We start from the raw sequence: 25,025 nt of genomic DNA on the forward strand, positions 1-25,025 counted from the left end.
CAAAACCAGAGCAGAGCACGGAAGTGCACTAACCGTAAGGTAATTGTCTATTATTTTACTAGCCCAATCAGATTAATATCATCAGGGGCTCAGCTGACCTGATAAAGGGCTTCCTAATTTGTTTTTTAGTACTGACCCCTATCAGAAGGCACTGTGACTCATTCCCTGAACTATTCCTAAAGGAAACAGCATCGTATCGCTGCTGTACCTGCTAAAGGTAAAGGGACCCCTGACCATTAGGTCCAATCATGACTGACTCTGGGGTTGTGGCGCTCATCTCGCTATACATGACCCGGCGTATAGCTTCCGGGTCATGTGGCCAGCATGGCTAAGCTACTTCTGGAGAACCAGAGCAGCGCATGGAAATGCTGTACCTGCTAGCAATGACTTTATGGGCCATTTTGCACGTTTTGCAAAGGTAAATCCAGATTTTGTGTACCATATGTTCTATAAGGAGCTGCAGCCAATCACAGCTCCCCATCTTCCTGTCCTTATGTTCACTGAATCCACACTTTATATTTTCAAGTGTAAATCTGAAATGTTTTCCGTGTAGGTAAAAAAAAAAAAAAAAAGACCATGTGAAACAACCCCAAAGTCAAACAACTGCCAGGCAAGTTTATACCTCAGACAGCAGTTTGTCCAGTTGTAGTTCTGGCAATAAATTAAGTAAATGTTAGTGCAGCTCCTAGGTTATTTCGTGAATAACAAAGTCCTGAGACTTAATTTAAGGTTCATAGAATTACTAACTATCCAGAGAAGTAGTACATAATAACTTGGGAGTTGCAATTGAGTTAAATTACATATGGCAAGAGAAGATATCAACAGTAAACGTATGGTCTTGTTGCTTCTTCTTTTCTACCAGAAAAGTGAAATAGAAAGGGAATCTGTCTGACCGTCCCAGGAATAAATTAGGATACAGGGTTATTATCATGCACTGTCACACACAAATACTGTAACCTATTCCCTCCTCCCATTTGACATTATCCTTTGTTCCAGTATCATAATCTGTTGCTACGGAAACAACTGTGATGTCAGGCAGCGAGGATTATGGATGCCTTGAACAGATAGGAAAGGTAAATTGGGGAGGTGGGGGACTATACCTACAAACAGCTGTCAGAGCATAGTACTTTCAGAAACCCCAAGTGTTAAGAGGGAAACAAAGCAAAGGCTTTGCATAACCAAGAGTAGAACTCTGTACAGAAAAGCACTTTTGTGCCATGAACTTTAATTGTGTTTCAAACATTCGCCTCGGTCAGAAGTGCCTTGCAATTTCCCAGAAACCAGTTATTTCCTTAGCCTTATTACTCCCGTGTGCACAAATGCTTTGTGCACCTTTCTGTTCCATGACTAAGTACTGCGTCACATTTGTATGGGAACTCTTTTTCACCCACCAGGACTTAGGAGAGACAAAGCACATATGGATAATTCAGACCCGGTACAGTATCTGTTTCTGCCAATGAGAGGTTTGAGAGCTTCTGCAGCAAAGTAACACTACTGGAGCGGATTCAGAATCATGAAAACTTTTCTTCCTTCCTTCCATCCCTATGTGATTCACGCCTCTGCTGACAGGTGTGCTTTCGGACCTCATGTAATGGGAGAAAAATCCATATAGGACTTACCTATAGGTAAAAATCCATATAGGACTTACCACACTTACCTTTCACCTCACTCTTTCCAGGAAGGGGTCTACATTTTAAGGCTCCATGTCTGAGTGCGGTTGTTATTATTATTTTGCCCTGAGCTTTGCCTCTGCAAAAATACACTCTTTAAAGCTGAATTGAAGCAAATAAAATTTTGGGTTTCCCACTGATTGACGTTTGCTCTGATTGAGATTTAAAGAGCAGGTTTTCGCGGGAAAAGCAAAAAATAAAGTATGGGAATTCAGACACAGAGCTTTATATTGCGGGCTGTGCCTGGAAAGAGCGGGAAAAAAGGGAAGTCTGGATAAGCCCTCAGTCTCAAACTAGTCTTGCCAGCATGGAAGTTTGTATGGATGCAATGAAATCCACGATAGGAATTCAATTTTTTGTTTTATTTAAAATATTTCTATCCATCATACAAGATGGTCCCAAAGTGGGTTACAATTGCAACCAAAAATTCATAACCAGCAATAAAACACAGCACATAAACAAAGCATATATAGCAAAAAAAGAAGCCGCTCTAGTGCAAAGCAATTGAAGCACCACACAAATATTCCTCCTTGTGCTCATCTTAGCCTTTAGTAAAATATATTTTTCTATATTTTCTATATTTTTCAGGAGGGTGGGAAGAGGTTGTTATATTCTTTAATGTGTGTTTAAGCTGACTGCAATCTTACACACAAACCATCCCCATTTAACTAAATGGGGCTTACTTCTGAGGAGGCATGCATAGAGGTGCACTTATGGTAAGTATATTATAAATAGATACCACTATTCTAAAAAATCTATCCTTTAGCTGCCTTTTCACCTGCTAGGAGAGCTTCCCATACCAGATTTCCAAATACCACAATTTAATTATCGGTGCTTCTACCCGATTTTATTTTAACCAGTGGTTGAGAGGAGTTGCAAGTTGTTGTGTGAGAAGAGACAGGGTGAAACTGGATGCAAACTTCTTTTAAAATAGAAAGAAATACATGCCTTTGCGTCAGATACTTATGTCACTATGGAGAAAGACAGACTAGACAGGCTGACACTCAAAGTAGGAACCATAAACTTCAGAAAACTGGCTGCGGGAAATTTCCACAGCCAATTACTCTTTTCAGAGTTCTCTCCCATAGGGCTAATAAGAATTGATTCCCAGTTGGCATGTCTTAATATGGAGACATAACGTATGGAGCAATTCATAGGACAAAGGTTTCATAGTACAGATTCAGTTCAAGGAAACATCTTCCCTATATGCTGAAGCCTGCCCTATGCTTGTTTACTCAAAAGTAATTCCCTGTGAGTTAAATGGGGATTATTCCCAAATAAATGTGTATTGTACTAAGGCCTTTACTGTCACGCAGAGTGACTGCCTGCCTGTTTACTCAGAATAAGTCACACTGTGTTCGGTGGAGCTCAGGTAAGTATGGACAGCTTTGTTGAGTTTTACAGTGCAGAGTCAGAAAGAGCTTCGTCTCTCCATTCCGTCTCCTTTCCTCATTAACTGTTCTTTAAATGTGTTCAGTTTCTTAACCTTTCCATGTGTTCTTTCCTCTCACTAAATTACAGCATCAGGCTCCTAATTATAGTTCTAAATCTTTTAAATGAGAATCTTCTGTATGTAAATTTCATGAGTAATACCTAGAAGGGATTCACCTGTTGTCTGGGTAGCAACTACATTACATGTTTTGGTGTTAGAGTTGAGTGAACTGAGAGCCAGTGTAGTGGAGTGGTTAAGAGCGATAGACTCGTAATCTGGTGAACCGGGTTCGCGTCTCCGCTCCTCCACATGCAGCTGCTGGGTGACCTTGGGCTAGTCACACTTCTTTGAAGTCTCTCAGCCCCACTCACCTCACAGAGTGTTGTGGGGGAGGAAGGGAAAAGGAGATTGTTAGCCACTTTGAGACTCCTTCGGGTAGTGATAAAGCGGGATATCAAATCCAAACTCTTCTTCTATTATTCTATTTCTAGGAACACGGGAAACTGACTTATACTGAATTAGACCATTGGTCCATCTAGCTCAGTAGTGTCTCTATGGATGGAGATCTCTCACAGCCCTATCTGCACATTCTGGGGATTGGACTTGGGGCGTTGTGCGTGCAAAGCAGCACCCCTGAGCTACAGCCCTTCCTTTGGAGCCGAAAGTGGCTTCCTACTGTCGTCTATCATGTTTTGCAATGCAAGGACTTCCCGGCAGACAACAGAAACATTTCCTCATGTTTTCTCTATCTGAAGTTTATGAATGTGGCAAGCCAGAAGGTCAATGCAACAGCAGCAGCAGCACCATCACCCGAGTTTTTGGTACAGTGCTTATTTAAACTATGACACTGCAAATCTAGTTAAAAATCAGTTAACTCTCTTTGCTATTGCACATTCTAGTATCCAGCTGGCTCTCTGTCCCACACCCCATGTCTAGGTAAGGCAGGAATAAAGGCAGAAGCAGGAATAAGGTTGCATCTGTACAATACATGGCTAGCTGTAAACCTGGTCTCTTACTATGATGTTCCTGTTTGCTGGGTCTGGTCTTCATCTTTTCTAGCCTCTATTAATGCTGACCTTGCTTAACTTTGTTAAGTGCACATATTCAACTGATAAGAGTCCACATTTGGATGATCCTATCTTGGCTTAATAGCCTGTTGGCCACACACGGAGTCCCTTTGTTTCCCTGTTTGTATGCCTGTGCAAGTGAATAAACTGAGGAGCCTTTCATAAACTATAGTTACCCATTTTGTCCAAACCAGGTAACTATGGCTTCAGATGAAGCCAGGATTTTAAGCCATGGTTTTAAGTTGGCTTCATATCCTGGTTTGTTTCAAAGCCATTAACCATAGTTTCCCAGTTCAGAAAAATATGGGAAACTATAATAAGTGGAAGACTTATTGGTTTGCTTGCTGGTTTGTGTAAAGAGGTTGTGTGCGTGCCTAAAAGGTTCTTTTTTGTCTTGGTTTATTATGTCCAAAATACATCTGAATGCAGACAGTGATTTAACTAGGACCTCATATTAGTGTACAGCCAAAGGTAGGAACTTGAATCTACTTTCCAGATCTAAGTCTGGCTTCTTACACACTGGCTATCTTTCCTGAAAGTGACCTTCATTTTGACCTTATGTAAATATTTGACTAGGGAGCCCATACTTCCAACTTGGGCCTTGGCAGGTTCAGAGACTGTGCCTCACACAACTCTACAATACTCAGTAGTCAAACCATGTATTGGAAGTGGGGCATTCCTATCTCTCATCTCGCCAATGTCAGGCACTTTGCACAATTTACAGAAATTACAGGTATTAATTCCACAAGCCGCCCACATACAAAAGCCTACAGACTACTGTTGCTAAAAATATGCTACAAATCGCAATAAAAGTTGTCAAGGAGAAGCAGTAAGCAAAGGAGAGAGAGAGAGAGAGATGCCAAAACTAAAACGTAATATAATAATCTGTCTCTAATACAAAGATTAAAGCACACAGACATCCCCTGACACACCCACAGGGCCCGGAAGGCTGCTGAATCCAAGCTGTGGTTGGTTGAATGGATTACCAAAGAACAGCTGAAACTCACCCCAAGACAAAAGACAACCAGAAACTTGTAATGCAACTCAAGTCCTTCTGAAACCTCTTTATACAATGAATGAGACTTAAGCAGAACACAACTCTTTGCTCTTAGGTGGCTATAAAGTTGTATTCATAGATTTTCTTCACCAAACTTCCGTCTGGATTCAAAAGAGTTTACCTGTCTGGAATACCTCCAGACTCACAGTAATGTTAGTGGAACAAGTTTTATGTGCCAGAATCCCAAAATAAGTGAAAAAGCTGCAACTTCTGCTGAACACACCTGCATACTGTAGCAATGAAAGTGTTTCTCATCCCAATATGGGTGTGTGAGAAAGAAAACAGGGAAGCATAATGCATTGTGATTGACAAGCAATCTTGACTTAAAATACATTTTGGAAGCTATTAGGTTGATGCATATATTCCACTTACCCAGGGTTAGTACTAATCCTGGTTTGTTGCCCTAACCCTGGTTCAGTGAAACCATCATTTAGATTGCTGAAACAGGCCCTTACCCTCCTTCCCAGTTGTGTGTGTGTGTGTGTGTGTGTGTGTGTGTGTCAGAAGACCCCAGAAGAGAACAAATCGTTGTAAGTTATTATGGCCACAGGGGGCCTATGTAAATACAGAAAAACAAAGCAAGCAAACCTATATTGAAATGTGCAAAACTAGAGTGCTTCCTTCCTGTTCTTGAGAGCAAAATTCCTCACTTCCATAAAACAAGTCCCTCTTCCTGTTCCTTGTAGCAACATTTTCCTATACTAATGGAAACTTCCTCTATATATGAACGCAAGGTATAGAACTAGTAAGTGAAGCATATTGCAAGAGGCCCTCCCTTCTCAGGTTATGTGCAAAGGGTCACTTTGTCCTACTTGATGTAAATCAAAATGGTTTTACTGAAAACTGGCCTATTGATTTTGAAAGGGCCATTGTGATCATCTAGTATAAGCCTATTGGATTTTGCCCCACACTTGCTGCATCATGCCAATATATTTTCAGCTCTTGATTAAAAATAAGGCAGCTAAAAATCCAAAGCATGCACCATTAGCTTCAGTTTGGCTTTCTGGTTTATTTTTTGCTGCATCTGTTTTATACCCTTCCATTTATCTTCTTGTGGAAAAAAGAGCATTTATCAGAAATGCCCGATTATCTGAATCCATTGCATATCCACCATGCAGCCCTGTAACAACATCCTGCTCTGTAAAGAGAGCTCCTGTTTACCTAAACATCAGGCTCATGGCTGCTTTATATGGGCTCCAGGCAACCAGAACACCATTTGGTAGGCAGGCAGATGAGAAATTTAACAAACAGACAAATATACAGAGCATATTTCAAATGTGCAAAGGGCTTCACATACATATGCAATGTTGCTCCTATTCTGAATATAACCACTGAAGAGACCTGATTAACCAGGTCCACTGAATTCAATGGCCCTATGAACCATACACTCCTGCCAACCTAGCAGTTCGAAAGCATGTCAAAGTGAAAGTAGATAAATAGGCACCGCTCCGGCGGGAAGGTAAACGGCGTTTCCGTGCGCTGCTCTGGTTCACCAGAAGCGGCTTAGTCATGCTGGCCACATGAGAAGCTGTACGCCGGCTCCCTCGGCCAATAAAGCGAGATGAGTGCCGCAACCCCAGAGTCGGCCACAACTGGACCTAATGGTCAGGGGTCCCTTTACCATTACCTATGAACCATACACCGTGGTTGGACACAGTTTACAGCTTTTACAGCAGCTCTTTAATGAAAGGCAGCATTATTATTCCCACACATTGTTGAAGCTGATGAGGATTTTTTATTTATTTATTTATTCTGTTATCATTTATTCTGTTATCACCAGGTTGGGCATCGCTTTCCTTTTCGGTGAAGACAGAGGCAAAGTAGGTGTTGAGTAGTTTCGCTTTTCCTCTGTCACCCAATAGTATTTCTCTGTTTTTCCCACACAGAGGACTTACCACTTGCTTGTTCTTCCTCTTACTTCGGACATAGCTGAAGAAACTTTTTTTTTAATTAATTTTAACCTCTCTTGCAAACCTGAACTTTTTCTGAGCTTTAGCCAGCCTGATTTTCCTTCTGCAACTGTTGGCTACTGCAAGGTGTGTACGCAAAGAAATTCAGCGCGGGGATCAATAACAAATCCCATTACAATAACAATTGATTTAAGCTTTCATTATTGCAAACGCAGTAACAACTGCAACATACAATTTCCATAAACAAAGAAAAAAACCCTAAACTATAAAATTATAACTGTATAATCTAATAATACCGAATTATTCGATTATAAAATCAGGCCACACATCAGCTGAAGACATTTTGGCGGCAAGTCTTCCTTAGCAGCTGAAATGTACAAAGTTCAATTATGGAGCAAACTTAGGAATCCTCCTTTGTTTCCAAAAGCTGCAGTATAGATCTTCCTCTCTTAAAACAGCCTCATTTCCCTCATTCATTCATATTTCCACAGTTCAAATGTATAGCCAACTATATCCAATTCCTGTCCAAAACTGGAGAAAAATGAAATTGTGTTCAATTGCACCAAAGTGACTGCATCTCACCCAGAAGGCTGCAAAGCTAAGCTTTTATCAAGACTGGCTCGCCACCTAAAACAGAGCAGTTTTCTCGCTTTGCACAGGAGACTTTAGCGGTAGACTACTTCCTTTGCATGATAAAGACGCAAGTTCAACCACAGGAATCTCCAGCAAGGGTTGGGTTGGGCAAACACTGACTCTGAGAAGTTGCTACCAGCTCCTGAAGATGGGACAGTACTGAGCTGGAGGGACCAACTGTGTGACTCAGTATATTGTACTAGTTTCCTCTGTTTAGGTGCTGTGCAAGAGCTCTGTCCGAGACCCTGGAGAGCTGCAGAGTCAAGTCTGCATTCCCTAACCTGCTTGCTCTCCAGATGTTCCCATCAGCACCAGCCAGCATAGCCAAAGGACAGAGATGATGGGAAGCAATTATCTGGGATTTCAAGGCCTTTCTCGCACAGTCAGTTTAGAAAATTTAGAACAAGAGAACCTTAACAAATTAAAGAGGGAAATTAAGGAAAAGCTGAAGGGGTATAAGAAAATTAAGCTTTCGTGGTTTGGAAGAATACAGTGGTACCTCGGGTTAAGTACTTAATTCGTTCTGGAGGTCCGTTCTTCAACCTGAAACTGTTCTTAACCTGAAGCACCACTTTAGCTAATGGGGCCTCCCGCTGCTGCCGCGCCGCCAGAACACGATTTCTGTTCTCATCCTGAAGCAAAGTTCTTAACCTGAGGTACTATTTCTGGGTTAGCAGAGTCTGTAACCTGAAGCGTATGTAACCTGAAGCGTATGTAACCCAAGGTACCACTGTAGCGATAATTAAAATGAAAATTTTGTCTAGAATAATTTTCTTATTTAGAATGTTACCAATTAAGATAAACATAAGATACAGGGTTGGCAAGGTATGATTTGTAATGGGAATAAGAAATATAGAATTAATAAAAGAAGATGGTATAAACCCCAGAAAACTGGTGGACTGGGTCTCCCCAACATAAAGTTATATTATATAGCAAATCAGTTAAGATATAGACAGGATAACAGAAGAAGAGTTAGAATGGTTAGAGAGTGATACACAGGAAATGAAGGAGAAGTTAGTGAATATGTTTTTTTATCAAACCAAATAGGCAATGGTGGCAGAATATTGAAAATCCCTTATTAAGAAACATCACTGAGATATGGGTGAAATATAAAGGAAAATTGATAGCAGTAAATTCCCCACTAACTCCGGTGGTGATGATAGAAGACTTCCCAGTAAATTTAAAAAAGGAAATTTAAAAAGAAGCAAAAGAGAAGAAAATACATAAAATAAATGAATGGGTGGAGAAAATGAGAAGCAAAGAACAAATTAGAAAACCTCCAACAGGAAGTAAAATAACTTGATTTAACTTTATACAACTGGAACAATGGACAAAGAAGTGGTTAAGGGGAAACAAGAACTGCAAAGAATATACAAAATTTGAAAAAAGAAGATTATTAAAAGGGGAGATAAAGAAGAAAAGATAGTTATAAAAGGGGAAACCAGTGAAATTTATAAAACAGTAGAAATGGAGGATCAACAAGATCAATGAAAAGAGGTGTGGGAAAAGAAGACAACAGGGCAAATAAACAAAGCTGGGGGGAAATATGGGAGAAACACACTTTGAAAATGTTGTCTATAAGGATAAAAGAGAATTACTATAAGTTAGTATGGAGATGGTCTTTAACACCAGTAAGATTAAATCAAATAAACAAGGAATATTCAGTGTAATGTTGGAGGGGAGGCCAGGAAACAGGTGCTTATGTTCACATGTGGTGGGGGTGTAAATATGTACAATTTTTTGGCAAAGGGTGTTTAAGGAGATAACAGAAATCACTGGGTTAAAGCTGACCAAAAGTCCAGGGGTAGCATTATTATTGATTTACGATGGGGTGGAAGGTTCTGAGGCTATGAAGGACTTGCTCACAAATTTATTAAGAGCTAAGAAGTAGAAGGGGCAAGGTGAATATAAAATGGAAGAATGGTATAAAGAGGTGTGGGATATAGCCATTAATGATAATTTAACATGTGCTAATAAGGTAAGATGGGGACTATTCAGGAAAAATGATTTTGAGGAGATATGGAAGGTATTTTTATAATTTGTACTGTTAAAACGGAAAGGAGTTAAACCATCGCAAGAGATATTGAAATTTTGGGAGGTTGGGTAGCTATAATGTAATGGTCTCAGGGGCAGGGGACATCTTTTTATTTTTATTTGTTTATTATTATTACTTTGTTTTTAAAAAAAGAAAAAAGATTGGCATAATGGGCCCATAAAATAACAGCGACTCAGCCCCTTTCGTGTGTAAACGGAAGATTGCTGGGAAAAGGTGGCTTCTCCCAGATTTCATCCACCTTTTATCAATAGCAGAGTCATTAACATGTCCAATTAACAGCATTGGCATCCTGCAGTGACGATACCAGCCTTCTAGGAGTTCTGCTATGTACAGAAGCTGAGAATAGTATTGACCCAGCACATCAGTAACCAAGCAGCATCTGATTCTTGGAGGAGCTAGAACTGAAAAACTTTTGTTATTGAAAGTAAGCTGAGAAGCAATGAGTCTCACTGTAATTAGAACATTGTCTGTAATGAGAAAATACAGCTCTTCCTGCTCCAGCTCCAAAGGATGTGATGATCTGCAATACAGGGAGGAGGAGGAGATGGTGGAAATAAATCCTTCACTGCGATCGAAGTCCAGTTGACCAACCTCTTTAATGCAAGGCGGATTAAGATCCTTAATATTTTGTCTTGATTTTAGCACTCTGGACAAAGATGCTCCCCCAAGAGGTAGTAATGGCCAACAACTTCCATGGCTTTAAAAGAGGTTTAGACAAATTCATGCTAGATAAAGCTATCAGTGGCAACTAGCCATCTATGTTCTGCCTCCGTATGTGTACAGGTAGAATCTGGGAAATATTTCTACTGCTTCGTTCTCAGTGTAGAGAACAATGGGAACATGAACACGTTATCACATCAACCTGGGAAACTGGCATATGTCATCCTAAGAGTCCTGCCTTTTCAAGTAAGCATGTTTCTTCACTGGTAGACTATGGAAGTATCTGATCAGGCTTAAGCAAACAGGGTTGTTTGGCAGAGCCTCAAGCACAGTGGTTAACAGGAGTGAGCTGAAAATGCCCCGTTCGAAGCTCAGTTCAACCATGAACACATTGGACACCCTTAGGTCACAATCTGTCAGTCTCAGTCCTCACATCTCAAACATACGGATTATAATTCCAGCCTACCTTACAATGCTGCTGTAAGAATGGCCAAAGCACATAGTACATGCATTTTTAGCTAATCTGCAAAGTGAGAAGAAATGGTTCATTTACCAGCAGGTGATCACTGTTAAAAATATTGGAATGCTTCATAACTATCCAAAGCTATGTGCTCCTATGCTCAGGGAAACTAAGCACTGCAGTGCTGAGGGTTTTGTACTTCTTATACAGTGGTACCTCAGGTTATATACGCTTCAGGTTACATACGCTTCAGGTTACATACTCCGCTAACCCAGATATATTACCTCGGGTTAAGAACTTTGCTTCAGGATAAGAACAGAAATCGTGCTCCGGCGGCCCGGCGGCAGCAGGAGGTCCCATTAGCTAAAGGGGTGCTTCAGGTTAAGAACAGTTTCAGGTTAAGAACGGACCTCTGGAACGAATTAGGTACTTAACCCGAGGTACCACTGTACTAATTGTTGGGTACAATCTACCTGTAGGGCTTCTCTTCCAAGCCCTTTTCCTAATGTTAAGACTGTTTATATTGTGGCCCCAAACAGAAGGTTTGGTTTTGTTCTCAATGATCAGTATGATTTGGAGCAGTTCAGATGAAGACCTACTACTTCAAGCTGTAAAGGCAATAAGTGTCTATGCCAGGCATAGGGAACCTCTAGATTTTGTTGACTCCAAGCAGTCTCAGCCTCAGCCCGCAGCAGCATTAGTCAAGGACGATGGGAACTGTATTTCAACAACATCCGGAGGGCCACAGGTTGCCTGTCTCAGGTTTACACTGTGATTCCCAAAGGCCTCTTCACACATGACATTTTTTAGTATAAACTGAAAGGCATATACCAAGAAAATGTAATGTGTGAATGTGCCAAATGTAGTTTTTGGAAACAAATGTATTAAAAGAGGGAAATCATCAAGAATGTGGTTAGCTGTAGGTGTATATGTGGTAGCACACCCACGTTTGCTGCTACGTTAAGTTAACATGTGGAATATTCACAAATTAAGACTAAAAACCAAAGAGCAAGCCTGGGTCTAGTAGTTCCCATTAGTCATGTGATTTCCTGAAAAGAATATTCAGATGAGAGGCATATTCCTGAGCAGCATTTAAGAATCACACTGAAGGTTAAATTCTTGTTCATGGTGCAGAAAGCAGCCTTAATTTACATGCCTAATTTCTGGAGATTTTCCGCTCCTAAATTTAAATTGCAGCCCACTTTTGCTGAGGACATGGCCCTGGCTGATTCATCCCAGCGGACTTGTTTCTGTATGCTTTCTGTAGAAGAAGTGAACTGATCCAGCATCAATTGTCAGTCTCTCTTTTTAGCAGTCCTAGCACAAGCACACCATCAGCATTGTGGAGGGAACGCAAGCAGTTCCAGAATAGAGCAGCAAGGAAATGGCAGAGCAGTACTTGGATAAAAGGGCCCACATCCTGTGACAAATATGTGCAGGGGCCTTGGCTCAGTGGTAAGCACATGATTTGGGTATGCAAAGTGACAGCTTCCATGGGATTAGTTAGTGGGTGATGGGAAGACCTCTGCCCAAGGCCCTGGGGAACCTGCTGTCTGCTAGAGTTCTAAGGCTTCCAATGTCTCATGAATGAAACTCATTGAAATCAATGAAACAAGCTTGGCTAATCTTAATTAACTTGCCTTCCCTTCGATTTCATCATAACTCAAGAGTGACCAAGGGCTGGTTCATATATACATGGGCATGCGGGTTTTTCTCTCTGCACTTGTTGGGCCCAATTCACACATGCATGTACATCATCAAATGATGGCTTGCATGTCAGAATGGACCATGGGAGAGACTGCTTCTGTATCTCCTTGCATCATCTAAAACACAAGCACTTTTTCCCGGCATCACCTATGCACTTGTCCAGGGTAGGAAATGCAAGTGATCTGCGTGCGTCGAGGAACCAGACCTGAATGAGCGGCGGCAGGAGGTGTCAAGTGACTGTGATGTCGGAGGAGGAGTTAAGGAATCTTCTGTCTGTGGTGATGCCCAATTCACATATGCAAGAACCCACTGTCACGGCACATGTGATCTGGGCTCAACTTTCTCCGGATTGGGGTCAAAGTCAGGGCCCACCCAAGACATTTTGCAACCTAAGGAGAGGGATAACATGAAGTCCTCCTCAGTTCCACCTACAGAAGCCACCTGGACTGGGCACTGACTCTTGCTTTCACATGGGTGATGAGGAGATACCTTCATGATACCTTACGATACTGTAATATAGCTTAGGGGCCCCAGGGAAGGGGGGGGTCCCTAACACCTCAACATTTTGCCACCACATGCAGCTCACCAGCATCTGCTTTATAAGGCAGCTGCCTCATGCTGTTCAATGGTAGGGCCGGCCGTGCCACATCCAGTGCATAATGCTGGAATTCTTGGTGTGAGAAGGGTAGGGAGAGCCAGAAGGTTCTCTCTCTCTCTCTTTCACACACACACACACACACACACACACACACAAAGCCCCTCTCCCAAATTCAGCCAAATCATGTCCTTCTCTATAGCTTTCTCAAAATGATGGCTATGAAGCTGACAGAATGGGGAAGGCGCTGTAATTCAAACCAAGAGCCACCACCAAGGGTATCCAAAAGCCAGTGTGGCATAAAAGTTAAGAGAGTCAGACTAGGACAGGGGAGACCTGGGTTCAAATCCTCTCTCAGCCATGAAGCTCACTGAGTGACCTTGGGCCACTTTCGGTCTCTCTCTCTCTCTCTCTCAGCCTAACCTTACTTTGCAAAATGGGAGGAAATGGGGAGAGGGAGATTAAAGTGTGTCACTCTGAGCTGTTGGGAGAAAGGGAGGAGTGAACGCGAAATACGCAGTAATTTTAAAAACGCCGATCTAAAATAACCGGCTCCCATCCCTGCCCATTCAAAACAGCCTTGCAGTCTTTTCCATTCACGTGCAACTTTCTTTCCTAGAGTAGACCGCTGCCACCCGATGGTCCAGCAGAGGGCGCTTTAGGGAGGTATTTAAAGAGAAACCTTTCTCTCTCTTTTTTTAACACGCCAGGCTGTTCTAGTTGCTGCAGACTATGCCCCCCCCCCGCGCCCCCCATACAGTTTTTAATCATATAAATGCCACTCTCGACTGGCTGACTTTTCCAGCAACAGCAGCTCCCCCCCCCAGCCTCCCCTTTTATGGAGACAAACGAGCTGAATACTTTATTATTAATTTTTCTCTGCTTTCTTTTTCTTTCCCCCCAGTGGTTACCTTTTGACCTGAAAGGTTCGCCATCTGGAATTTGGGTGTGTGTGTGTACAATCATACAGTTTTTTTGCTTTCCGCAGAAATCTATCCATGTGCGCATAAATATAAATATATATATCCCGCGAACGCAACAATAAATACATTAATTCATTAGCAGCAACCCAAAACGCACGGAGACGTCGCACTATTCCAGACTCCCACCCTTTTATTTTTTTTGCCACCTCGGATGCCATCAAGCCTTCAAGATCGGCAACTTTGCAACATCGAGGAAACCGGCTGTTAGGGGTGCGGAGGAAAGCCGGCTCTCCCAACTTACGCTGGTTTCCCGTAAGTTTTATCGCCCTCTTTCCGCGTACGAATAATAATATAAATAAAAAGTACTGCTTCACGCACTAAACAGAGAGAGACGGGGGAGACTCGCCGGGGTTTTGCAGCGAAACCCAGCTCTTTGCTAATGAACAGGATCGGGCGAGGCCATTGTTGAATATAGATAATAGTGATATTAATATAAGGAAACTGGATCCCTTTTGGCCCCCCATTTATGTCACGCTTTTTAATCAATGCCAACCCCCAAGGCGAAGGGAAAGGGCTGAATTATAAAAGCGCAAGGTGGTTCAGATTAAGCCGGACTGATTTATTTATTACACTTTTGGGGGGGGGGGCAAAATAAAAACCCAAACAGGAAAAAACCCCTTCCTCTGTTTCGATTCCAATGAAAGCGCCTGGCAAGCCAACTTCATGCACTTCTCCGTAACCTCAGTCCCACCCATTCACCCCGGCTTGTTTTAGCTTGAAACTGAAAGAACTACCCAGCCGTCTTTGGGGAAGAAAATAGGTTGCTGTTGTTGTTGTTTTAAAAAAAGCCTCTCTCGACACACGGGCAAATCCACCGATACGTAATTTCGATAATATACCTGTCTGGATCCTTTTCCCGTTTCGTTCTGCTTTTGCAAAAACTATGCAAGCACGGTGCGTCCCTGGCAAAGCCTTGCACAACAGCAGAAAAGCACACACAGAAACCCATACACACCGCGGCACCTTTAGGGTATTATTATATTTTTATATATCTAAAAAGACTTCAAGATGAAGAGTTCGGAAATCAAAGTACCTTTCTGTTTGAGGGTGGGCACGCATTATAATATATATTATACTATATGTATATATATAAATTCTACACACCACCGGCGACTCCACGGCAAAGCCTTGTCAGTTGCATTGTTCCAAGCCGGCACTGAAATAAGACTTTTTTTGCAAAGCACGACCGGCTGGGGAAAGGGGGCATTTTGCATTTGCAGTCCCCTCGGCCATCGGAGGAAGAGAAATACCGAAGAGACCATCGCAAAAGGGGGCGGGGAGAAGGGACAGCAAGCAGCGCTTTAAAAACCCCAGGCAATTCGGTCTTAATAGTAATATGCGTACATACAGATAGATAGATATATACAGTATATACTTCACGCGCACCACACAAAGGGGAGCTATGTGACATCTCTCCTTTCCAGGCAATTGCACTCCTATATAATAATTATTGGTGCCAAATCGGTGGTCATCTTTTTTTCCCCCTCTTCCCCCTTCTTTTAGCTTGATTTCCCCTTTTTCTTTTTTCTTTCAACAACCCCCACCCCCCACCTAGGAGCCTGGGTCGGAGAGAGAGATGTCTAAGCAGGAAGAGGAATAAAAAGAGCCCAGAAGTCTGCCCTTACCTTCGTACATCGGGGCCATCGGTGCAAGGATGTCTGTTATTCATGGCAACGAAAGATAAATGAGGCAGGATTTCAGCCCCCACCCCCCTTTAAACTCAATAGAAATCTGCCATCTTGAGCCTATGTCTCTCCGAGCAGCCGAAGCGGCCAGCAGCCTCCTGCATATCTGCCGCTTCCAATCCGTCGAGGGGGGCGGAAGACCCACCGAGCCCCCCCATAAAAAAAACAACCAGGAAAACAGAAACGCCGCACCGGCAGCAAGCCGAAAAGAGAAGATGTGGGGTTAGGTGGGGGGTGTGGGGGGGGGGGTTGGAAGGGGAAGGGAAGGGAGAAATGGGGGGCTCGATGCACAGTGAACAGGTCAAGGGGGGAGGGGGAGGGGGCGGCTGGAGGTTTTCCCCCCCCTGGACTTGGGGATTTTTTTTCAGGGGGGTGGGGAGGGGGGACTCGAGGGATCCCCCTAAGCTCTCAGCTCAACATGTCTGTCCGCCTGCCGGTGGTGGGGCGTGTGTGGGGAAGGGGGGGTTTCTGCAAAAGTTGCATTAGAGAGGAGAGGGAGAGGGAGACTGAGAGAGCCGGAGACAGAGAGGGAGGGAGGGAGGGAAGGGGGAGGAGAGGCGAGCGAGCAACAGCACAGGGAGTTTGCACAATAATCAAGTGCCGATGGCACGGATCGCAGTTTCCCAGAAGGAGGGAGAGAGAGAGAGAGAGAGAGAGGCATGGGGGGGGGGAAGAAGGGGAAAAAACACACCCTCTGCTGAGATTATGTGGGATCTTGTTTAACAACACATTTCAATCAGGAGGAGGAGGAGTGGCGAGGGGGGAGCGGGAGGGAGAGAGAGGAAAAGAGAATACAGTGCAAGTTGGAGAAGCGGGCTTTTGCCTCGCCTTAAGTTCAGGATGCCTGGCAGAGATGCAAAGGCAGGTGTGGCGTTTTCCAGTCGGAAGGCAAGCTGCCCGGGGCAGAGACCCCCTTGTGCGCATTTTGCAAAGCGCCAGGCACACCGTAGAATTTCAACGTGGTTCTCATGGGTTGTGGATCTGGCAGCAGCAGCAGCAGCATTTATTTATTCATTTGAAATATTTATATGGCGCCTGGCCGCCTCTTGTGTTTCAGGGCGGTTTACAAGGCGTGGAGACAATACAGTGGGTTGCTGTGTTGTTGTTTTGCAACACAGGGTGATTGTGTTCGCCCATGCTTCTTTCGTTTTCAAATAAGTGTCTTTTTGCATTTTACAGCCTTCTTTTACTGACAAAACGAGTTAGGTTGTTGTTTCTTTGCTATTTCAAAAATGTGGTTTGCTGTAAACAATATCTTTATGGGATGCATTTTTGAGATAAACATACACTGTTGCTTCCGTGGCTCTTTTTCCTTCCCCCTTTGAAAGGAGCCGCATCAAAAGAGTGTTTATGTATTGAGAATGACAGGCAGGGAGCCCCCTCCTGTGTTCGTTTTAAGTGATCCATCCTTTTCGCTCCGTTTCTGCCCTGGCACTGCCAACTCTCTTCTTGTAAGTTGTCTTCAGGACATTCTCCTGGGGCTGTTGGCAAAAGGCCTTCTGTTCCTCTTGCTCTCTGAAGAACTTTGATATTATAGAGGTCTCCCAAGTACAGTGCAACTACTTTTTTCACACAAACTGGCCCCAGATTGACCTCAGGCAGGGCTTTGTTGGGTGATCTTACAAGCATAAAATCACTCTATCAAATCAGACCCTATTTGCATAGCAATATGCCACTGACTGACATATATATATATATATATATATCTATATTCATTGTCTACCCTTTTAAGTGAGTAAATCAAAGAAGCTAGCTATTAACTCCACCTGACACATACTGCTCCTGCTCCTGTTGTTGTTGTTATGAAATACAATTAAATAAGATTTAATCAGTTAATCATATGAATTTTGGTCAATTTATCCGTCAATTAAATTTGGGTAAAAACAATATTTCAGAAGCAAGAAGCATGCTTTCTTAGTGTTTAGAAGATGCATGCTTTTCCTATTGTTGTGGGAGAACTGAGTATTCATCTAAGATGGTAACTGCCGCCTGAGAGCATGTGCATTTATAAGCATGTGCATTAAAACTAAAATAAAAAATCTACTGCCTGATTAATTGGAGGCAACATTTTGAGGGAAAGGTGTTTTTAAATTTATTTTGCCCATTGCATGTGAACCCAGCACTGCTCCAGGACCATGCAGTACAGTGGTACCTCGGGTTAAGTACTTAATTCGTTCCGGAGGTCCGTTCTTAACCTGAAACTGTTCTCAACCTGAAGAATGACTTTAGCCAATGGGGCCTCCTGCTGCCGCTGCGCCGCCAGAGCACAATTTCTGTTCTCATCCTGAAGCAAAGTTCTTAACCCGAGGTACTATTTCTGGGTTAGCGGAGTCTGTAACCTGAAGCATATGTAACCTGAAGCGTATGTAACCCAAGGTACCACTGTAGTGGGTTTTACCCAGTCAGGTGGGGGGGGCATATAAATTTTATTTTTTTATTTATTTACTTACTTACTTACATACCTGTTTATTTATTTATTTGCCACCCATCTGACTGGGTTGCCCCAGCCACTCTGGGAGGCTTCCAACAAATTAAAACATCAAACGCAGTACAACATCCAACATTAAAAACTTCCCTATACAGGGCTACTTTCAGATTTGTTTTTATGTTGTAAACCTCCCTGAGATCTTTGGATGAAGGTAGGGATGCTGTATTTAAAAAAAAGTGAAAATCGGGACACCAAAGTTGTGTTTTGGGGGCCAAAGTTGTTGAGCTATTGCCAAATCTAAAGAAAAAGAAGTTTTTGAGCTATTTTTAAAGGAATTCGCCAAAATCTACACTTCCAACATGGTTTACCATACGTCCAGACTATGGGAAATTCTGGACATATGGCAGCCCTAGATGATGGGTGCTATATAAATTTAATTAATAATAATAATAAAATTCTCCTCATCATTGACATCACAAGAGCCACTCAGAAGATGTCCATGATACCAAAGAAACATTTGGGATAACTATCCAAACTGCATTGGACCTAACCTGCTGTGGAAATAAATTGCATTTCCCCCAAAACAGTATTGCTGTAAGAGAGTTGAGGAAATCCAGCATCCCTGAATAGGGAAGCACTTTCTGGAGGAAACATGTTCTGCAGTGCAGATATGTTGCTGATCATCATCTGAAGCAGGGGCCCATTAACACTGCATTTTCTCAGGCCTCTGGAACATGGTATCTGCCATGCCCCTTCTCTTCAAAGGAACTGCAGAAGGTCTGGCTGCTGCTCTGTTCAGCTGGCTGAATTCAACCCGCCTAATAAAAGACGATAAAAGGGCAGCTGGAACCCTGAGGCCTTTATAGCCTTTTTCTTAACAATTTATTAATTGACAACCTACCTGCTCCGTCCCTCAAGAGGCACTTGGAGTGATGTGCAACAGTATTTTTAAAGCAGCCAAAATGCAATATAAAGAAACAACAAAGAAAGCAATTATAAAACATATTGAAATATTGGCCAAGGGCAGTGGGGGAGAGGAATTATTGTTTCATGCACAAGTCCTAAATGGAAGCTGCATGTCTCTCTGATCACCGTGACCTGCACTATGACTACATACTGAGATCATGATGATTTCCTGACTTCCACTTCCAAGCATTTTATTAATCCCATAACTCTCTGCTTCGCTAATAACGGGCAGTCAATTGTTCACCCAGGTAGCCAATATTTTATATTTAGCTCTTACTTCAGACACCTTCTGGTTCTTACAACCTGTCTAGAGCAACATCAATTTATTTTTTTTATGTAAAAAATTATATACCGTCCTTCGTCAAAAGACCACAGGGCGGTTTACAACATTGAACATAATACACCTATGTGTCAATGATCTGTATAACATGAAAAATTAAAAGCAGTTGTATAAAAACAATTTATAATAAAAAGCAATACAGGGTGATAGATAATACATAGCAGTGCATAATACATGAACATAATCAATGCTAAGCAGCAGTGATACAACATCTGAAATCATGGAGAGGTGCTGCCAGTCAGTGTAGACAACACTGAGTGAGATGGACCAGTAGTCTTAAGGCAGCTTCCTGTGTTCCTGAATAATACATATTTAACATCTGGAAAAATAAGGGAGAAGCTATCCATACTATCACAATGAGAATTAATGTGTCCTGGAATGTCGTTGGGAACAGTAAGAACTAAACGGAAGCTCTCTTCGGTTTGCTATTTCTGTGGCGTGATATCAGCGAGTGTCTCCTTATTACTATTGTAGTACTAGTCCTGGTACAGCCCATAAGGGTTTTAAGTCAATGAAGAGGTGACACTAAAAATAATCACTTCACCAAGCCGTATAGTAGAAGGGGGATGGAACTGGGAGAACAGCCCTGTAAGGTTTTTTTTCCAGATCGGGATGGTATCATCTGCCAAAATGCCAGGATAATTAACCAACTCTCCTTTTTCTGACCAGTGAATAAAGTTATAACAAGGCTTTCAAGTTTCACCATTGTCTGTGGCACATAAGCCAGAGGATATGGAAGGTTATTGAGCAGAGTCTGGATACTTCTCTCCTTTTCTTAGATGGGGCCTCAGCTTCATGCTAGCAGCTTAAATTGTGACATTTCTTGCAAGATCGTTTGCATTTCCAAAAAGAATCCAGGTCTCACTAGCCAAAGTTCAGTACAGTCGTATCTTGGATTCCAAATGTCCTGGAAATTGGACGTTTTGGATCCCGAATGCCACAAACCCGGAAGTGATTGTTCCAGTTTGCGAATGTTCTTTTGGAACCCAAACGTCTGATGGGGCTTCCGATTGGCTGCAGGACCTTTCTGCAGCCAACCAGTAGCCGCAATTTGGTTTTCGAACATTTTGGAAGTCTAACAGAATTCCGGAACGAATTCTGTTCGACTTCCAAGGTACCACTGTATACATTACTAACAACTTCACCACCCCTTGCCAGTGAATTGTAATAAATGCTATACTATATTATGCTCTGCAGCTCTTTTGGGAGTATGCATGTGTGTGCTGTGTGTGTTTACATTGAGGGGGAAAGTATTTGATCCCCTGCTAAATTTGCCCGTTTCCCCTCTGACGAAGAAATGACCAGTCCATAATTTTAATTGTAGGTTTATTGTGGCTGTGAGAGACAGAATAACAACAGGAAACCCCCCAGAAACCCAGAAGACAAAAGTCAGAGATTGATGTGCATATACAATGGTACCTCGGGTTAAGTATTTAATTCGTTCCAGAGGTCCGTTCTTAACCTGAAGCTGTTCTTAACCTGAAGCACCACTTTAGCTAATGGGGCCTCCTACTGCCACCGCACCGCCGGAGCACAATTTCTGTCCTCATCCTGAAGCAAAGTTCTTAACCCGAGGTACTATTTCTGGGTTAGCAGAGTCTGTAACATGAAGCGTCTGTAACCTGAAGCGTATGTAACTCGAGGTACCACTGTATAGCGTATATTGCTGTTATTATTTCTGGGAAGCCTGCTTGGGCCAGGATTCCTCATCCTGTGTGGTTAGCTGGTTAAAGATTCATCTGCACATGGGACACAGGATGCTGCCTTATAATGAGTCATGCCATTGGCCCATCTAGCTCAGTATTGCCTACACTGACTGGCAGCATTCCTCTAGAGTTTCAGGTGGGACCTTCTGCATGCAAAGCAGATGTTCTAACACTGAGCTGCAGTCCTTCCTCCATGTGTGGCGTGTGCACTTCACATGCTCGACTGAAAAAGAGAGGAGATAGGTGTGCCTCTAGTTCCGTACTTGATGTGCTTGCGGGAAACGCCAGTGCTTAATGCCAGTCTTTTCCAGCAGCAACTGCAGCTTGTGGAGATGCCCTTAGGTAGGCACAGGAAAGAAAGAGAACAAAGGAAATGCAGCAAGGAAATAAAGAAAAAGGAACACATTATTAAGGAATTAACAGGGGCAGGAGGGTGTCATTGTGGACGCAGCGTAAGATGGAACAATTTGTCCACTGCTTCATTAAGATGAGCATAAAGTGGCCATTGTGTAAACACACACACACACACACACACACACACACACACACTTTAAATCCCAAGCAATAAAAACCTCTAAAACCTGTTTGCAAACACATGAGATTTTTCCTATTAAATATACACAATCTTTTTATTTAAATAATCCCTGCAGTTAGAGTCTGGATCATTTAATGAAATTGGAGTTATTACACAAGTGTCAAGGGAGCCTATTTTATTTGCATCAGAGAGTCTCATATTTTTAAACAATGATTCATCTGCCATTTCAGTTTCTGTCTTCATAACGCAATCGGCACACAAAATAGTTACTGTTGTACTGAATGCATTGATTGTGATTTTCCCAGGCAGAGAGGGACGACTGCTGTGCATTTGGCTTGCAAATGCCAGCATAGCCAGCTGTTGTGGACTGATAGCCAGCACAAACCCTCTACAAATGGGATAAATAAATAGCAAGGAACAAGGGGACTGGTTACTGCAGCCTAAATGCCTTCCATGGAGTACAGAAACAGCCCAGGGTATCCACCCGAGTCCAGATATGGATTTGGGAGGAAGGAAGGAAGGAAGGAAGGAAGGAAGGAGACGAACTGGTTGGCAGAACTGGTTGGGTTTATCCATCCCAACCAGATCAGTTCGGCTGTGTTGGAAACGCAATAGCAAGGACCATTCAGTTAATATCCTAATGGTTAACGTTGTTAACGGTTAGTCAGCCAACCAAGGATGGCGTCACCTGGTCAGACTGACATGAACCTTGCTGAGGTAACACAAGTTCTGGTTGGCTTTGTGTTTCTGAGGGAGTCTTTCCCTGTGAGTAGTTGTTGAATATCTAACTCTGCTCTGAACAAAGCCTATTAAGTAAGAGAAAACCTCTCTTTTTATTTCTCCTCATATCATGTACTGTTTCTGTTCAGTTTATCAAGTTAAGTATTATCAGTTTCTTTTCTCTCTGGACTCCATCTGCATTATTCAAGTCACTCTGCTAACAAGCTGATCCCTCTCACCAGGAGAAAAAAAATGGGACCGCCATTGCTTAGGCATCCACAGGGCAGGGAAATGGAGAAATGAAGTATAATTCCCAGATTCCTAGCTCCATTTTAAAATACAAAGAAAAAGTTTTTTTCTAGTATTTGTAGAAGAACCCAGTATACAAGGCAAAAAAAGAAAAAAGTGCAGGCACTATTATCCTTTGCTTTGTAAGAAGCTAGCCTTCTCCCACCCGTCAGTGTTTTTAGCCAATGAGTGAAGCCATGGCAGTGATTGGCGTTTAAGAAAGCAGATCTAGTAGTCAATAAGGTACAGAAAGCTAGGGTGAAACACCCATCATCTAGCTTAAGGGTTTGTTTTTAAGCTTTTTCTGCCGGACTTTTCTGGTGGAGAAGTGATCGCTGCCTCATAGGAAACAGTTCAGATATCAAGGTGTTCTCTGATGCTAGTTAAGAATGCTTGTTTATTTTTTGGAAGTATTTACGTAGCTCTGGGAAAATTCCTGCTGCTGCCCACACACCATAGGTTTTCTTGCACCTTTGAAGGTGATTTTCTATAATACTCAAATACTCTCTTTTTTTATTTTAAAGAAAAACACTTAGCTTAGTGGAAAAGCTTTAACAGATGTGTCTGATGAGCAGTATGGAAATTGTGATAGTGGTCTACTAGAATACACAATCCTCATAGACAGCCACAACCTGAATATTGTATCATCCACCCCTCCTCTTTCCTGATATCACTATAGCATTGCTTGCTCCTGCTCTCTGTCCATTTTATTTATTTTTCTATTTAACCCTGCCTATCTGACTGGGTTGCCCCAGCCACTCTGGGCAGCTTCCAGCATAATATAAAAACACAACTGAACTTCAAGCATTAAAAACTTTTGTGTGCTTATATAAATCCTATAAGCTCTCCAGGTAAACAAGCATGTTAACCGCAAAGCTGCATATATCTGAAGACACAAGAATATTGACCATTTTCTCCCCCGAGCTTCGACATCTGCAGCTGACAATATGCATTAAAAATGAAAGAACTGTGACATAACATATTATAAACCAGATGACATAAGTGGTTATAGGTACCAGATATGGGCGATTCTACTTGAGTGTATTGTATTGAGTGTGACATATTATATTTCTATTTAAATTACAGTAATTATTTAAAAATTTGCATCTATACATAGCAACTTGCATATGAACATTTTATGCAAATGTGTATTCTCTGTTGTCTTCTTGGTGATGCATTTCCGATTTTTAGGTGGTGCAAGTAAGTGCATCTACTTGCATCTAATCTGCTTTCCCCCTTCATGGTAATGCTTCACAGCTGTAGATTTAACACTACCACTAGTGTCCCATGAGCCCAAGAATATTCCTGCGGGTTTATTTTTTCTGCTTGATTTAATGCTGTACTTTGCCAGCAAATGGGAACTCCGAAGTGATCTTATCCTGCTAAATTGGCATAATTTGTGGATAGGATTGTTCTATTAGGACAAACTTTTATATACACTTACTAGGGAATAAGCCCTATAGAACTCAGTGGGACAAAATAAACAAGCACAGTATTATGGACTGTTGTTCCTTAACAACAGCAACTACTACTACTACTACTACTACTAATTATAATAATAATAAGGAGGAGGTCTTTCAGAGAAGGCTAAAGTAATTTGCCTGTCCCTTAATTTAGCAGTTACTTCATTTAACAGTATTGAGGTTTTGAGTTCTTCACACACATGCACTTTCTAGTACAAGCAAACTTTGAAATGTGAAAAAAAATAAAGCTTATCAGATTATGGAATTCAAACTGTGGTCAAATCATTCAAACATTAAGGGCCAAAATTTAATTGAAAGTAATTATAGACTTGTCTGAAGTATAATTATAGAGTATTTTTTCCCTTGACATTTCCACTGAGGAAATGAAAAAATAAAATGATGTCAGAACTGTGCAATTTTAATCGTGCGATTCCAATCTGCCTTCAAACAATAACAGGGGCCAAGTGTCAGAGGAGGAAGAAAGTATGGGGAATTCTTTGAAGATAATTTCATAAGAGAAGATGGTATAAAGGAGTTTGTTCTATATCCAAGAACAAAGGGAGTGATTTACATTTTTCAGAGCTTAGCAAAAAGGTCCTCGTAAATAAAACAGGACGAAAGGGTGGACTAACTCTTATAGCCTTTCTGATCAGTCAGTTTTTGC

The 25,025-nt window shown here is 42.1% G+C and overlaps 1 protein-coding gene and 1 long non-coding RNA gene across 5 annotated transcripts in view; one reads left to right on the forward strand and one right to left on the reverse strand.

Moving 5' to 3' along the window:
* HIPK2 (homeodomain interacting protein kinase 2) overlaps positions 1–16,168 on the reverse strand; it is a 180,862-nt gene extending 164,694 nt beyond the window's left edge. For 2 of the 4 annotated variants that reach the window (XM_081023951.1, XM_081023948.1), the window contains exon 1: positions 15,335–15,458. In XM_081023951.1, the coding sequence (XP_080880077.1) occupies positions 15,335–15,437 (103 nt within the window). In that variant the 5' untranslated portion in view covers positions 15,438–15,458. Of the gene's footprint in view, positions 1–15,334; positions 15,460–15,855 lie in introns of those variants that run through there. The other 2 variants (XM_081023949.1, XM_081023950.1) reach the window with 2 other exon arrangements.
* On the forward strand, positions 1,021–15,923 carry LOC308486882. The gene is made up of 3 exons (XR_013991358.1): positions 1,021–1,073; positions 12,245–12,400; positions 15,786–15,923. It is a non-coding gene; the product is annotated as an uncharacterized lncRNA (long non-coding RNA).
* Positions 16,169–25,025: the final 8,857 nt, after the last annotated feature.

The sequence above is a fragment of the Podarcis pityusensis genome, assembly GCF_964106645.2.
Source record: "Podarcis pityusensis genome assembly, chromosome: 10".
In the NCBI taxonomy this organism is placed as follows: Eukaryota; Metazoa; Chordata; class Lepidosauria; order Squamata; family Lacertidae; genus Podarcis; species Podarcis pityusensis.